Raw genomic sequence first — 17316 nt, forward strand, 5'->3', positions numbered from 1 at the left:
CTGTTCTGCTCCAAATATCCTAGTAAATAAGCTCTATTGGGGCTTCCCTGGTGGCTCAGACAGTAAAGCGTCTGCCTGCAATGTGGGAGACCCAGATTCGATCCCTGGGTCGGGAAGATCCCCTGGAGAAGGAAATGGCAACCCACTCCAGTACTCCTGCCTGGAAAATTCCATGGACTGAGGAGCCTGGTAGGCTACAGTCCATGGGGTCGCAAAGAGTCAGACACGACTGAGCGACTTCACTTAAGCTCTATTTTCCTGAGCTCCAAGTTAACCCATTTCTACTCTGCTGTGTGATGCTGAGATGGGAACTCTGAACTACAATACTTCTTTGCCTGTTGATTTCAAGGTTCACCAACAGGAGGTAGAGAAGCAATGAAGGTGGATAGAGGTTGAACAATAAGAGGCGTAGAGGACAGGAAATGATCCTTCCTGAAGGCTTGTTGTTTCTGTCTAAACAATCCCAGGCACAGCCCTTTGCCTCAGCAGCTACAGTTTCCAGCTTTTTCCCTTAAGTATCACGAAGTGGATAGAGCCCCCTACCTCAAACAGCAAGTTCCAGATACCGGAGATCACCTGCTCTGAATCCTGAGTAGCAGCTAGGTAACACCCCTTTCCTTGGAGTTTTGAGTCCTGCGTCCAGGGAGACCCTCCCCTAAACTTTGTGGAGAATCCAGAAATAAACCGGGCACTTACTTACAGTCAACGAACCTATGGCAAAGAAGGCTAAAATATAGAGAGGAAGAAAAAGAAAGTTTTCAATAAGTGATCTCGGGAAAACTGGACAACAACATGCAAAAAAATGAATTTAGAACATTTTCTCACACTGTATATTTAGAAAAAAAAAAAAAAACTCAAAATGGATAAAAGTCCTAAATATATGACCAGAAACCACAAAACTCCTCTAAGAAAACATAGGTAGCACACTCTTTTATAGAAGTCTTAGCAATTTTGTTTCACCTCAGCCAAGGAAAACGAAAGCAAAAATAAACAAATGGGACCTAATCAAACCTAAAAGCTATTGCACAGAAAAAACTACCAACAAAATGAAAAGACAACCCATTGAACTGGAGTAAACGATCTGTCACATAAGGGTTAAAATCCAAAGTACATAATGAACTCATAAAACTCAATATCAAAAAACCAAAAGCCACTCAATTAAAAAACTGAGCAAAGGACTTCCCTGGTGATCTGATGGTTAAGAACCCACCTGCCAAAGCAGGGGACACAGATTTGAACCCTGGCCCAGGAAGATCCCACATGCTGCAGAACAACTAAGCCCATGCACCACAACCTCTGAGCCAGTGCTCTAGAGCCCATGAGCCACAACTACTGAAGCCCACAAACCCTAAAGTCTGTGCTCTACAACAAGAGAAGCCACCACAATGAGAAGCCTGCATACTGCAACTAAGAGCAGCCCCCATTCACTCCAACTGAAAAAGCCTGCACACAGTAATAAAGACCCAGCGTGGCCAAAAATAAATAAATAAATCTTTTTCTTTTAAATGAGCAAAGAACCTGAACAGGCATTTTTCCAAAGACAAATAGATGGCCAACAGACACATGAAGAGATGCTCAACATCACAAATCATCAGGCAAATGCAAACAAAAACTACAATGAGATATCATCTCACATCTATCAGAATTCATGTATGCTCAGCTGCTTCAGTCATGTCCAACTCTTTGCGACCCCAAAGACTGTAGCCCACCACACTCCTCTGTCCATGGGATTCTCCAGGCAAGAATATTGGAGCGAGTTGCCATTCCTTTCTCCAGGGGAACTTCCCGACCCAGGGATTGAACTTGAGTCTCCAGTATTGCACGTGGATTCTTTACTACTGAGCCACTGGGGAAGAATGGCTGTAGTTAAAAAGACAACAAAATAACAAGTGTTGGCAAGGATGTGGAGAAAAGGGAACCCTCCTACACTGTTGGTGGGAATGTAAACTCATGCAACCATGATGGGAAACAGTATAAAGCTTCCTCAAAAAAAAAAAATATTAAAAACAGAACCACTACTGATGAAAAGAACAAAGAGGCAGAAGACCAAAGAGGAAAGGGAACACTTTCAACATTATAAACCAACTAGACCTACCAGATAGGTTTTCCCACAGAACACTCTATGTAACAGCAGAATACATACTTCTCTCCAGTGCACACGGATCATTTTCTAGGACAAACCATAAGCAAGGCCATAATACAAAGCTCAACAAATTTAAAAAAGGTTAAACTCATACAATATTTGTTCTCCCACTGAAAGGAGATGAAAATAAAAGTTATTAATAGAATGAAATTTAGGAAATTCCAAGTATGTGAAAATTTTAAAACATGCTCCTAAATAACCACAGGTCAAAGGAATGACAGGTATATATCATAAAATGCTCTGATGTGAATGAAAACACAGTATACTAAATCTTACAGGAAGTAGTGAAATAATGTTCACAGGGACATTTATAACTATAAATACCTACATCAAAAAATCTCAAACCAACAACTCAGTCCTTCCATTCTTAAGACACTGAAAAAAGATGAGCAAAGTAAAGCAAGAAAAAAAAAGAAAGAAAACAAAAATTAGAGTGGAAATTAATGTAACAGAGAAAAGAAAAAATGAGAGATTCAACAAAACTGAAAGCTGGCTCTTTGAAAAGCATCAACAATATTGACAAAACTTTAGCTAGATGGACCAAGAAAGATGATTCAAAATACTAAAATCAGTAATTAAAGGGGGACACTGCTCCTGGTCTTAAAGAAGTAAAATTGATTATAAAGGAATACTATAAACTGTACTGTTGTGATTTAATCGCTCAGTTGAGTCTGATTCTTTGTGGCCCCATGGCCTGCCAGGTTCCTCTTGTCTATGGAATTTTAGAATACTGGAGTGGGTTGCCATTTCCTTCTCCAATAAACTGTATAAATAACTAAAATGGACAAATTACTAACAAGATACACAAACTACTAAAATTGATACAAGAAAGAGAAAATGTGAATAAGCAGAGACTGAAACATTTTTTTTAAATCCCACAAAGAAAAGCCCAGGCCCAGACGACTTCACTGATGAATCCACCGAACTTAAATAATATCAAGTCTTCAAAAATTCTTTCAAAAACATAAGAGAAAAGCACAATCTCCAACTCATTCTATGAGACCAGAGATACCAAAACCTGACAAAGATATCCCAAGAAAGAAAACCACAGACCAGTATCTCTTACAAACATGGACACAAATATTCACAATGAAATACATGCAAACTCAATCCAACAATATATGAAAAAGATTATACACTATGCCCAAATGGGATTTATCTCAGGAATGAAAGGTTGACTCAAAAATCTGAAAAGTAATCGAATAAAGGTCAAAAACCACATGATCATCTGAGTAAGACACAGAAAAAGCATCTGACAAAATCCAACACCATTTCATGATTTAAAATATCCAACAAACTAGAAATAGTAGTAAACTTCTCAACCTGATAAAGGTTATCTATGAGAAACCTACAGCTTTAAGCCACTTGAAAAAAGACTAATCAGGAACCAGAAACGGAAGATCCCTGTCACCACTTCTATTCAGCACTGTACTAAGGTTCTAGAAAGGGCAGTGAGGCAATGAAATGGAACAAAAGGCATCCAGATTAGCAAAGAAGAAACTGCAGATGAACTAACTTGAAAGACTCATAATTCCCAATTTCAAAATTTCCAACATGGGCTTTCCTGGTGGTCTAGTGGTTAAGAATCCGCCTGCTAATGCAGGGGACATGGGTTCAACCCCTGGTCCAGGAAGAGTCCACATGCCAGGGACCAACTAACTCCATGCACCACAACCCACGCTCCACGCCCATCCTCTGCCACAGAGAGACCACCGTCAGGAGAGTCAGTGCACTGCAATGAGGAGTAGCCCTCACTCTCTGCAACTAGAGAAAAGACGACACGAACAGAGGGAAAGATATACCAAGTTCTCCAACTGGAAGAATCAATATTGTCAAAATGACTGTACTACCCAAAGCAATATGTAGATTTAATGCAAATTACCAATGGTATTTTCTACAGAACTAGAGAAAAAAATCTTAAAATTTGTATGGAAACACAAAAGGCCCCGAATAGCCAAAGCAATCTTTTTTTTTCCTTCCATTTATTTTTTTTAGTTGGAGGCTAATTACTTTACAATACTGTAGTGGTTTTTGTACACTGATATGAATCAGCCATGGATTTACATGTATTCCCCATCCCGATCCGCCCTCCCACCTCCCTCTCAATCCCATCCCTCTAAGCAATCTCGAGAAAGAAAAACAGAGCTGGAGGAACAGGCTCCCTGACTTCAGACTATACTACAAAGCTACAGTGATCAGAATAGTACGGTACTGGCATTTACAAAAGAAATATAGATCAATGGAATAGGCAGAAAGCCAAGAAATAAACCTATGCATCTATGGGCAATTAATCTACAACAAAGGAAGAAAGTCTATACAATGGAGAAAGGACAGCCTCTTTCATAAATAGCACTGATAAAATGGGACAGCTACATGTAAAAAATGAAATTAGAACATTCTTAAACACCATACACAAAAATAAACTCAGAATGGATTAAAAACCTAAATGTTAGACTGGATAATATAAAACTCTTAGAGAAAAACATAGGCAGAACACTATCTGATATAAATCACAGCAATATCTTTTTCAATCCATCTCCTAGAGTAATGGGAAAAAAAAGAAAACAAACAAATGGGACCTAGTTAAGCTCAGAAGATTCTGTATAGCAAAGCAAACCATAAACAAAAGGCAACCCACAGAATGGGAGAAAATGTTTGCAAACCATGTGACCAACAAGGGATTAATCTCCAAAATTTACAAACAGGCCATATAACTCAATATCAAAAAAAAAAAAAACTTAAGCAAGAAATGGGGAAAAACTCTAAAAAAACACTTCTCCAAGGAGACAGACAGATGGCCAAGAGGCACAGGAAAAGATGCTCAATATAACTAATTACTAGAGAAATGCAAATCAAAACTACAATAAGATATCACCTTATACCAGTCAGAATGGCCATCATCAACAAATAACCAACAATAAATGGTGGAGAGAATTGTGGAAAAAAAGGAACCCTCCTACACTGTTGGTGGGAATGTAAATTGGTACAGCCACTATGGAGAACAGTATGGAGGTTCCTTAAAAAACTAAAAACAGAGCTATCATATAATCCAGCAACCCTACTTCTGGGCTTATATCCAGAGAAAAACATGGTTCAAAAGGATATATGCACCCAATGTTCAGCACCATTTACAACAGCAAATACATGGAACCAATCTAAATGTCCACTGACTGATGAATGGATAAAGAAGATGTGGTATACATATACAATGGAGTATTGCTCAGCCATTAAAAAGAACTAAATAATGCCATTTGTGGTAACATGAATGGACCTGGAGATTGTCATGCTAAATGAAGTCAAGTCAGACAAAGATAAATATCCTATGACATTACTTATATGCAGAATCCAAAACAATGATACAAATGAACTCATCTACAAAACAAAAACAGACTCACAGACTTAGAGAACAAATTTATGACTGCTAAAGGGAAAGGGTGTGGAGGAGGGATAGATTGGGAGTTTGGGACTGACATATACACAATGCTATATTTAAATTAGATAACGAACAAGGGCCTACTGTATAGCTCAAGGAACTCTGCTCAATAACTCTGTAATAACCTAAATTGGAAAAGAATAGATACATGTATATATATATCTGATGCTGAAGCTGAAACTCCAATACTTTGGCCACCTGATGCAAAGACTGATTCATTTGAAAAGACCCTGATGCTGGGAAAGATTGAAGGCAGGAGGAGAAGGGGATGACAGAGGATGAGATAGTTGGATGGCATCACCAACTCAATGGACATGAGTTTGAGTAAACTCCAGGAGCTGGTGATGGACAGGAAGGCCTGGCATGCTGCAGTCCATGGGGTCGCAAGAAGTTGAACATGACTGAGCAACTGAACTGAATTGATATATATATAACAACCACTTTGCTGTACACTGAAACTAACACATTGTTAATCACCTATACTCCAATATAAAATAAAAATTTTAAAGTCACATGAATCAAGCAAGAATATACAATGGAGAAAAGACAGCCTCTTCAATAAGAGGTGTTTGGAAAACTGGACAGCTACACATAAAAGAATAAAACCAGAACACTTTCTAACACCAGACACAAAAATAAACGCAAAAGGGATTAAAGATGTAAAATAAGACCTAAGACCTATAGTAAGATATGACACTATAAAGCTCTTAGAGGAAAACAGGAGGAACATTCTTTGACATAAATGGCATTGAGATCCTCTCTGACCCACCTCCTAGGGTAACTGAAATAAAAGAAGCCCCTGTACAGAAAAGGAAACCATAAACAGAACAAAAAGACAACCCTCAGATTGTGCGAAAGTAACTGCAAATGAAGCAAGAGACAAAGGATTAATCTCCAAAACGTACAGCAGCTCATGAGGCTCAATATCAAAATAACAAACAATTCCATCAAAAATGAGTGGAAGACCAAAACAGGTATTTCTCCAAAGAAGACATACAGATGGTCAACAAACACATAAAAAGACGCTCAACATCGCTCCTTATTAAAGAAATGCAAATCAAACTACAAGCAGTTATCTCCGCACACCAGTCAGAATGGCCACCATCAAACAATCTACAAATAATAAATACTGGAGAGGGTGTGGATAAAAGGGAACCTTCTTTAACTGTTGGTGGGAATGTAAATTGATATAACCACTACGGAGGACAGTATGAAGGTTCTGTAAAAAACTCAAAATAGAACTACCATGTGACCCAGCAACCCCACTACTGGGCACATACCCTGAGAAAACCGTAATTCAAAAAGATACATGTGCCCCAACATTCACTGCAGCACTATTTACAGTAGCCAGGACATGGAAGCAACCTAGCTGTCTACAGACAGATGAATACAAGAAGAAGATGTGATACATGTATCAATGGAATATTACTCAGCCATAAAAAGTAACAAAATTGGGTCATCTGCAGTGACGCAGCTGAATCTAGAGTCTGTCACACAGAGTGAAGTAAATGAGGAAAACAAATACCGTACCTTAACACATATATATGGAAACTAGATAAATGGTACTGATGAACTTATCTGCAGGAGAGGAAGAGACACAGACTAGAGAACAGACTTGTGCACACAGCAGGGGAAGGAGAGAATGGAACAAACTGAGAAAGCAGTACTGACATATATACACCACCATGTTTAAGACAGACAGCTCGTGGACGTTTCTGTGAAACACTGGGAGCCTGGGGCTCTGTAGGGACCTCGAGGGGTGGGATGTGGGGTTGGGAGGGAGGCTCAGGAGGGAGGGGATGTGTGAACATGTACAGCTGATTCGCAATGTTGTACACCAGAAACACAAAACTGTGAAGTAATTATCCTCCAATTAAAAAATTGCCTTTTACAAATCACATGAATCACAGCATCTAATCAATAAACATTCTAGGAAAACAATGCCCATAATTGATTAAAATATGCAAGTTCCATGAGTACTTTATGAAACAAAGTCTAAATGGAAACAAAGATACAGAAACAGATTTAACCAATGCAATATTTTATTCCAGAACAAGAATCACTGCAGTTTTTCCTTTCTAGTTCTACATATCACCAATTCCTCACGAAAAATGAAACACGAAGAATCATAAAACTGAAAGGCTCATATCGAATCTCAACTTCCTGAGCTGTAATATGAAACTAAAACAAATAGGCTAAGAACAAAGAGTTTGTTTTGACCAAGTCTTGGAGGTTTGATTCTGTATTTAAAACTGGATATTCAAAGATGAGATGAAAAGCAAAAAAAGACATCTATTATGCCAAAATATCTTAGATCCATGACAGAGTTTCAAGGCCCTATGGATATTTAGGAGCTGGCACAAAGGCAGCAAAATCTGACTGTTTGTAAATACCAATTACAGAATCCTTTGAAAGATAAAATTTAACTCACCGTCTGTGTCCTTAACCATATCAAGTTTAAGGGCCTTTGTTCCATCGAAGCAAAATGCCCGGATGGAATTCAATCCTAACAATAATGCATTCTGCTTTATTTTTTCTACTTTGCTGGATATTTTATCCAGTGCTATCACTTCTCCCTAAAAAAAAAAAGAAAGAAAGAAACATAAAAAAGTTCAAATACAAAGGAATCATGAAAATTATCAAAGAAAAAAACTCATGAATAATTATACTCTTTGCCACTTTCCTGCTTCCCCCAGTTTTAAAGGTGAATTCATCATCCAAATGTATACTAAATTTACACCGACTACCTATTAAGCATTTCTTTTTAAAGAACACAATCTTGCCAGATAATTTTCTTATAATGCCCATCTACTTTCACTCCACAGAACTCAAAACTGAACAGCAGTGTTAGCAATCTTCTCCCAGGTGGTGCTAATGGTAAAGAACCTGCCTACTAATGCAGGAGATGTAGGAGACGTGGATTCAGTCCTTGGGTCTGGAAGATCCCCTGGAGGACAGCATGGCAATCCACTACAGTCTTCTTGCCTGAGGAGCCTGGCGGGCTACAGCCCATGGGGTCACAGACTCAGACACGACTGAAGCGACTTATCACACAAAGAAACTTTAAAATATCCATTTGAGATAAATATTAAAATATCACCAATTTGATGTGCCCTGCTCATCTCTGGAAGAGCATGTTTTTCTGAGACATTTGCCTTCTAAAACTCTGATATACAGACGAATGTTACTTGTACAATCAGCCTTCATCCCAGTACTTTCTGAGCTATGTACACGTAACAAAATTCATGTGAATTCTGACAAAGACAGAAAAATATTAACCTGTATCACAGCAAAATGTTCTGAGCTATAAAAAATAGTTCAAAAATAATTTTACATGGAAACACTTTAAGTCAAAGTCAATAGGGACTTTTCTGGCAGTCCAGTGGTTAAGACTTCATGTTCCAAGGCAGAGGGTGCGGGTTTGATTCCCAGCTGGGGAGCTAAGATCACACATGCAGCGGCGCAGCCAAAAAAAGAAAACATGAAAAAACAGAAATAATATTGCAACAAATTCAATACTTTTAAAATGGTCCATATTAAAAAAAATATTTTAAAAAAGTCATTAAAGACAAGAGGCTACAGTTTCCTGAATAGGCTGTGATATTCACAGTCAAAGCTACGGTTTTTCCAGAAGTCACGTATGTGATGAATTGGACCATAAAGAAGGCTGAACACTTAAGAATTGATGCTTTTGAACTGTGGTGTTGGAGAAGACTCTTGAGAGTCCCTTGGACTGCAAGGAGATCAAATCTGTCAATCCTAAAGGAAATCGGTCCTGAATATTCATTGGAAGGACTGATGCTGAAACTGAAGCTCCAATAGTTTGGCCACCTGATGCCAAGAACTGGCTCATTTGAAAAGACCCTGATGCTGGGAAAAATTGAAGGTAGGAGAAGAGGATGACAGAGGATGAGATGGTTGGATGGCATCACTGACTCGATGGACATGAATTTGAGCAAGCTCTGGGAGTTGGTGATGGACAGGGAGGCCTGTGGTCCATGAGGTCGCAAAGTCGGACATGACTGAGCAACTAAACTGAACTGTGATATTCACATGGTATTTTAAAACGCTCTTGTGAAATGGTTCGGCAGAGATACTGACACAAACTCTTCAATGTATTTTGCTTTTTTCCGTTCTTGTGTGACATATGCACTGACTGCATAGACTATACAGTACCGAAGATTTGCTCATCATGTTCCTGGAGGTGACACCAGGTTGAGCAGTCAGCACCATTCCAATTAATATTGTGATGGACAGGAAAACCATTTCAAGTGAGTGGAACTGGAAAAGTAGGCAAAAACCACCAGAATAAGGTTCCAGTGTATCTACAGTGAAGGAGAAAGTGCACTGGCTGAAGGTTGCTTTTACCGAAGAACAAGACAGGAGGCTACACTTACACAAAGTCTGATTAATTATATTAGAACAAATCAACAATGACAACGAATCAAAAGCAGTAATGAAATCTGGGATTCAATTCTGACTCAATTATTTCTATTCAGGTTCCTGGGGTGCTAGCCCACTGGGAAGTTGCCTAAACAGCCCCAATTTTTCAAGTCTTCACATATTCTCTGCTGTTGACCTTGCAACACTCGGCTGGTCCCAGCAGGTCTCAGCCACGTGGTTTCCACTGGCCAATAGGATGACAGCAAAGGTGATGTAGGCAGAGATGCGAAAAGCACTCCAAAAGCATCCTTGCTCTGCTTTGTCCTCTGCCACTGCTGACCCTCACTACTGCCCTCGGCTGGGCGAGCACCCCGGCCCCACAGGGACCAGAAGCAAGACACTCCAGTGGCCTCAGCTGAGCCAATACCATCCAACCCACGTAAGAGAGCCCACCAACGTCATCAGAACCTCTGGCTAACCCATCACTGACCCAGTGCTAGAGCCAGGCAGGCTGGGATCGACTGAATCACACAGACTCCAGAATGGACTCAGGAGTAAGCCGTAAGCCAGCCAGGCTGTATGGCTGTTTTTAAACAACACTGATGCTGAAGCTGAAGGCTACCTGATATGAAGAGCCAACTCACTGGAAAAGACTCTGATGCTGGGAAAGATTGAAGGCAGAAGAAGAGGATGACAGAGGATGAGATGGTTGGATGGCATCACTAACTGAGTTTGAGCAAACTCCAGGAGACAGTAAAGGACAGGGAAGCCTGGTGTGCTGCAGTCCATGGGGTTGCAAAGAGTCGGACACGACTGAGCAACTGAACAACAACAACAACATGGTTGATTGTTCCCTGCCAAATGCACTCCTCTCAGAGTCCTCCCAATCCAGCAGCTCTGTCTCTCCAGGTTCTCTGGCCAAAAACCTAGGGAGTCACCCCCCTGTTAGTCTCTCATTTCACAACCCACATCCAACCCACCAACAACTCCTAATAGCTCCAGCTTGAAAATATAGCCAGAATCTGCCCAACTTCTCACCCCCTCTGTGATGTCCCCTGAATTACTGTCTCCTAAGTGGCCTCTCTGAATCTATTCCACCCTCTTACAGCTTGTCTGAGGCCTCGGCCAATGTAAGAAGCAATCTCCCATCTCTGGGGCAGGTGTGAAGTCCCCTCAGACCCTGGCAAAGCTCCTCTGCCAAAACGCCTCGGGCCTGACCCCATCTCTCTGATTCTCTCCCTCATCACTTAGTCCACACAGCAAAACTACGCAGGTTCCCCCCAAAAGTCAAGACAGCCTCCAGCCTCAGTGTATTCACTCTTATCATTTCCTCTCACTGAAACATCCTTCCCACCTGTAAATCTTTCCCAAATACCACCTTCCCAGGGTGGCTCTCCCTTGCTACCCACATGAAACTACAAACTCACTCTCCCTTCTTGCCACATTCCCAAGCCCCAGAGCCCTCCCTTTGTTTCACCACACCCCTTACCACAATTACATACGCCTTATCTTCTACTCATTTATTTGTTATCGGTGTCCCTTTACTGGAATGTAAGCTCCATGAAGAAGGACATTTTGGTCACTCTGGTTTACTGATGTAACCCAGTACTCATCGTAAGGATAAGTATTTTTTTTAATCAGTCCAGCAATCTATTAAAATCTGACTCTTGATCAAGAAAGCTGCAAGTTCATTGCCTCATTTTAGATTCCTTTGCTGTCCACCTGAAACTATCACATTATTAATCAGCTATACTCCAATATAAAATAATTTTTTTTTAAAGAAAGCAAGCTATTGTAACTGAAGCTACTAGCATGTATATTTTAGGAACCATCTGGTTTTATGGAATTTGAAACAAACAGGAAAGGTAACATCAACTTGCATACATTTCTTGAGCTGAAGAATCTCAGTTGAAGCACAGAGTGGTTACAAAGCCACACAGCTTTAAGCACAGCAAATATGCATATGGAGGAAAAAGCAGTCAAATCTGAGCTACAGTGACCCAAGGACAGACTTTTCTTTTGGGACAATGACACGAGTGACACACCATGAGCAGTTCTGCACACAGAAGGCCTCACCTGATCGTGCATGAGTGCTGCAATGTGTGTTGTTTTGCCTCCGGGAGCTGCACACAAATCTAGAATCTTCTCTCCAGGCTGAGGATCCAGAACATGACTTACTACAGCAGACGGCAAATTCTATAAGGAAAAAAATAAAATGATCAGCGGTCAATGACTCTAGATCACTTTAAATTTCAGAAACAAGAGAAAGCAGAGATTACTGGAGGGACTTCCGTGGTGGTCTAGTGCTTAGGAATCTGCCTGCCAATGCTGAGGACGTAGGTTCGATCCCTGGTCCAGGAAGATCCCACTTGCCGTAGAGCAACTAAACCCGCACACCGCAACTAGAGAGTAGCCCCTGCACCACAATGAGATAAAGCTCGTGCTCAGTAACAAAGACCCAGAGCAGCCATAAAAAAATAAATAATTTTTAAAAAGAGATTACCGGAGGTAGCCCAGTACAACATCCTCAGCCAAGAGTATGTTTTTTGTAAATATACCAGTGTCAGAAAATTCTTAATTTCCCAGTGTATCTTGTGATCTCACAGGGCATCCATACACACAAACACACACATGCATGACACATTTCCCCAATCAATTCACCAAAAATTGCACACTGTCCTTTTTCAATTCAATGGTTCTCAACATCCTGGAGGCGAGAGATGTCTTATAAGTGTGAAAAAGCTTTGTATCTTTTTACCCAGAAAATGTACAAAACCTTGCCATATGAGGTGCTTTGCTAATTCCAACTAAGAATCTTCGTTTTATGCCACTGATGCCTCTTAAAGGAATATCCGGGTTCCTATCTCCCCACCACGACCACACTTCAGCAACAGAAAGTGAAAATATTTTAGCTATTTCTGGCTGGCACTCAGAAATATATTATGAAAGATTACACAAGTCAAAAGTACCTCCATCTATAGGTATAAATTTTTACTAAATTATTAACACATTATTAGTATTCACTATATAAAGACTGGAGGATGGCGGGTCAGCCTTCAGTATGATAGAATAACATTACATAATCATTTATTTTCAAAATTGCTTGGCAGGAAAAAAAAATAAGAGGTTAACAAGCATAGGGCTATTTTTTATTTATTTTTTTAATGTTTTAGGCCACACCATGAGGCATCCGGGGATTGGATCTGTACCCTCTACACTGTGAGCAGGAAGTCCTAACCACTGGACCACCAGGGAAATCCAGCATGCATGCTGTTTTTTAAGTTCAAAGGTTTCCATTCATTCTCACGCTGAAACACATCGATTCACAGGTACTCAGAAACTTGAGAGGGTTACAGTGCTCAAGTGAATCCAAGATCACCCCTTCAAAAGAGAAAACCAACGGTGAGGAAGGAGACACAGACAAGCAAGCTCTCCTTCCCTCTGTGCACAGACGGGCGTACACCGAGTATTAGCACCAACGCACACGTCACTGCTCTGCAGCCTCAGTGTCATGCGGCTGATGACAGCATTTTTACCAAATGTATTTAAAGTGTTGTTTCACCGGCCATTGAAATTCAGAGCCTTTTTGCTTATTACAATGCCACCTGCAACAAAGAAACCAGACCAGCTCAGCAAAGCTGACAGGGAGCTCATCATTTGGGTGATCAGCCTAGCCAACAGGTGCTCACATAGCATGGTCGTCCACAGTGCCCAATAAAGGGTCTTCTCGAAGAACCCAGTGCTCTCTGACCAGGTCTGCGTTAACTACAGGAAGTCGGACCTCCCTGCCCAGGAAAAGGCAATGCTGGAATGGGTGCTTGCTATTTCCCATGCTGGAATGGGTGCTTGCTATTTCCCAAGCTGATGACATAACAGATGACCGTTTCAAAAAGCTCCAGGTGCACAGCCTCAACCAAGAAGATACCAGGGACATAGCTGCAATTTCAGTTTTTTATGCCATGTCCAATCACCTTGCTCATTTTGTCAATCTTGTTCCCAACAAAGAATTCTATTGGATGGGCTGAACCAATGATGTCAAAGACACCAGGAGTGAACCTGCTGCTCAGAAAATATAAAGACCTGAACAGAAAAATCAATGTTTACATTTCCAGCACGTTACATCACAGGACACCACTTGGGAAGTAACTTTTTTTTTTTAATATTGAATCAACAGATAGGAAAGAAAGCAAATACATTTGTCTGCTGCCTGCTTGATGAGATAGATCCTAAGGAACATTTGACATCTGGGTCTAGGGAAGCCATTTACATTTTTACTTTTGTTGTGATCTGAAAGGAACATCAGAAGCAAAGGAATCTGGACAACACTTAGGGCATTTTTGATGAACTGATTGACATCTGTGACTTTCAGCAACAGCTGAACATTTTTTAGCTTTTAAAAAGTAGAGCTACATAGAAATTGGTCTATACAGACTGTGGTTTGAAATAAATTCCTTGTTAACACGATGGTATTTGAAGGCTCTGAGGACTTCCCCGGTGGCACAGTGGATAGGAATCCACTGCCAATCCAGGGTACACGGGTTCAATCCCTGGTCTGGGAAGACTCCATGTGCCACAGAGAAAATAAGCCCATGTACAACAGCTACTGAAGCCTGTGTACCTGGAGCCTGTGCCCCACAACAAGAGAAGCCCCCGCAACGAGAAGCCCGCACACCACAACTAGAGAAAAGCCCACACAGCAAAGAAAACCCAACACAGCCAAAAATAAAAACAACTTTTTTAATTGTTTTTAAAAAAGGGTAAAGGCGCTGAAAGGCAGTGGGTAAATAAGAGCAGGCACAAAGTTATTCTTTCTTTACTGCCTTCTCCATTTAATCTCCAGCGATTTTCGCTTTTTCACTGAAAGGTCTTAAAATCATGGTCATCTCAACAGAATTTTTCCTTCTGTAGTTTCTTATCTTAGGTTTTAGTAAAAATTATTTCAAACAAGAGAGCACTCACATTTTAAGTACCAAGTGTAAGAAAAAAGCCAGAACCTGACACACTACTAAATGACTTGTTCTATGTGTTACAAGTACCACTGCCTTAAGTTTGTGGCCATCTTAAACTTTTCAGGAATCATTTTCATTTATTTAACTGATAGAGATACATACAAATCCACAAAATGCTTCTGTTTCTACTTGACTTCTTTCAGTTCAGTAGTTCAGTCATGTCTGACTCTTCGCAACACCATGGACTGCAGCACACCAGACCTCCCTGTCCATTACCAACTCCCGGAGTTTACTCAAACTCATGTCCATTGAGTCAGTGATACCATTCAACCATCTCATCCTCTGTCATCCCCTTCTCCTTCCGCCTTCAATCTTTTCCAGCATCAGGGTCTTTTCCAATAGTCAGTTCTTCGCATCAGGTGGCCAAAGTATTGGAGTTTCAGCTTCAGCACCAGTCCTTCCAATGAATATTCAGGATTGATTTCCTTTAGGATGGACTGGCAAGATCTCCTTGCAGTCTAAGGGACTCTCAAGAGTCTTCTCCAACACCACAGTTCAAAAGCATCAATTCTTCAGTGCTCAGTTTTTTTTTAGATTCCAACTTTGGAAAAACCAAAGTTTCAACTAGATGGACCTCTGTTGGCAAAGTAATGTCTCTGCTTTTTAATATGCTGTTTAGGTTGGTCATAATTTTTCTTCCAAGGAGTAAGCGTCTTTTAATTTCATGGCTGCAGTCACCACCTGCAGTGATTTTGCAGCCAAAAAAAAGCGTGTAACTGTTTCCACTGTTTCCCCATCTATTTGCCACGAAGTGATGGGACCAGCCATGACCTTAGTTTTCTGAATGTTGAGCTTTAAGCCAACTTTTTCACTCTCCTCTTTCACTTTCATCAAGAGGCTTTTTAGTTCCTCTTCACTTTCTGCCATCAGGGTGGTGTCATCTGCATATCTGAGGTTATTGATATTTCTCCCGGCAATCTTGATTCCAGCTTGTGCTTCATCCAGTCCTGCATTTCTCATGATGTACTCTGCATATAAGTTAAATAAGTAGGATGACAATTTACAGTCTTGACATACTCCTTTTCCCATTTGGAACCAGTCTGTTGTTCCATGTCCAGTTCTAACTGTTGCTTCCTGACCTGCATACAGGTTTCTCAAGAGGCAGGTCAGGTGGTCTGGCATGCCCATCTCTCTCAGAATTTTCCACAGTCTGTTGTGATCCACACAAAGGCTTTGGCATAATCAATAAAGCAGAAATAGATATTTTTCTGGAACTCTCCTGCTTTTTCAATGATCCAACGGATGTTGGCAGTTTGATCTCTGGTTCCTCTGCCTTTTCTAAATCCACCTTGAACATCTTGAAGTTCACGGTTCACATATTGTTGAAGCCTGCCTTGGAGAATTTTGAGCATTACTGTACTAGCATGTGAGATGAGTACAATTGTGCAGCAGTTTGAGCATTCTTTAGCACTGCCTTTCTTTGGGACTGGGATGAAAACTGACCTTTTTCCAGTCCTGTGGCCACTGCTGAGTTTTCCAAATTTGCTGGCATATTGAGTGCAGCACTTTCACAACATCATCTTTCAGGATTTGAAATAGCTCAACTGGAATTCCATCATATCCACTAGCTTAGTGATGCTTCCTAAGGCCCACTTGACTTTGTATGCCAGGATGTCTGGCTCTAGGTGAGTGATCACACCATCATGATTATCTGGGTCATGAAGATCTTTTTTGTATAGTTCTGTGTATCCTTGCCACCTCTTTTTAATATTTTCTGCTTCTGTTAGGTCCATGCCATTTCTGTCCTTTATTGTGCCCATCTTTGCATGAAATGTTCCCTTGGTATCTCTAACTTTCTTGAAGAAATCTCTAGTCTTTCCCATTCTATTGTTTTCCTCTATTTCTTTGCATTGATCACAGAGGAAGGCTTTCTTATCTCTCCTTGCTATTCTTTGGAACTCTGCATTCATATTGGTATATCTTTCCTTTTCTTATATTGGAAATAATAATAACAGTAATGATAATGCTGCCATCTAACCAGTAGATTGTAACAAATCATATCAGTTACTGTATATGAAAGTACATCATAAACTGGATAAGGCAAAACAAATTACTTGTTATATCACAGCAATTGATAACCATCTGACCAAAATCTGCTAATAGTAAACCACTTGAACCTCACTCACAGGCACATGTGGAACACTAATATGTATAGCAAATGCATGCATTATTTAAGGATTAATATGCTGAGATGGAAAGCAATCATTACAATAAGCTATTAAAACACTGTTGAGCAAAGGAAGGGAGAAAACGTAGTTGAAAATCTCAGCTTTTTCTTGCTACCAAAGGTAGATCAGAAAATATACAAATACACTGCAAAAAAAAAAAAAATGTTAACAGAAACAAAT

At 40.3% G+C, this 17316-nt stretch overlaps 1 protein-coding gene across 3 annotated transcripts in view; it reads right to left on the minus strand.

Moving 5' to 3' along the window:
• Positions 1-17316, minus strand: part of NSUN6 (NOP2/Sun RNA methyltransferase 6) — a 72742-nt gene that overhangs the window by 16677 nt on the left and 38749 nt on the right. For all 3 annotated transcript variants that reach the window (XM_061126319.1, XM_061126321.1, XM_061126320.1), the window contains 2 exons: positions 12036-12155; positions 8008-8152 (listed from right to left, as the gene is read on the minus strand). In XM_061126319.1, coding sequence (XP_060982302.1) covers positions 8008-8152; positions 12036-12155 — 265 coding nt within the window. The remainder of the gene's footprint in view (positions 1-8007; positions 8153-12035; positions 12156-17316) is intronic.

This window comes from Dama dama, chromosome 23 (assembly GCF_033118175.1).
Source record: "Dama dama isolate Ldn47 chromosome 23, ASM3311817v1, whole genome shotgun sequence".
NCBI classification, from domain to species: Eukaryota; Metazoa; Chordata; class Mammalia; order Artiodactyla; family Cervidae; genus Dama; species Dama dama.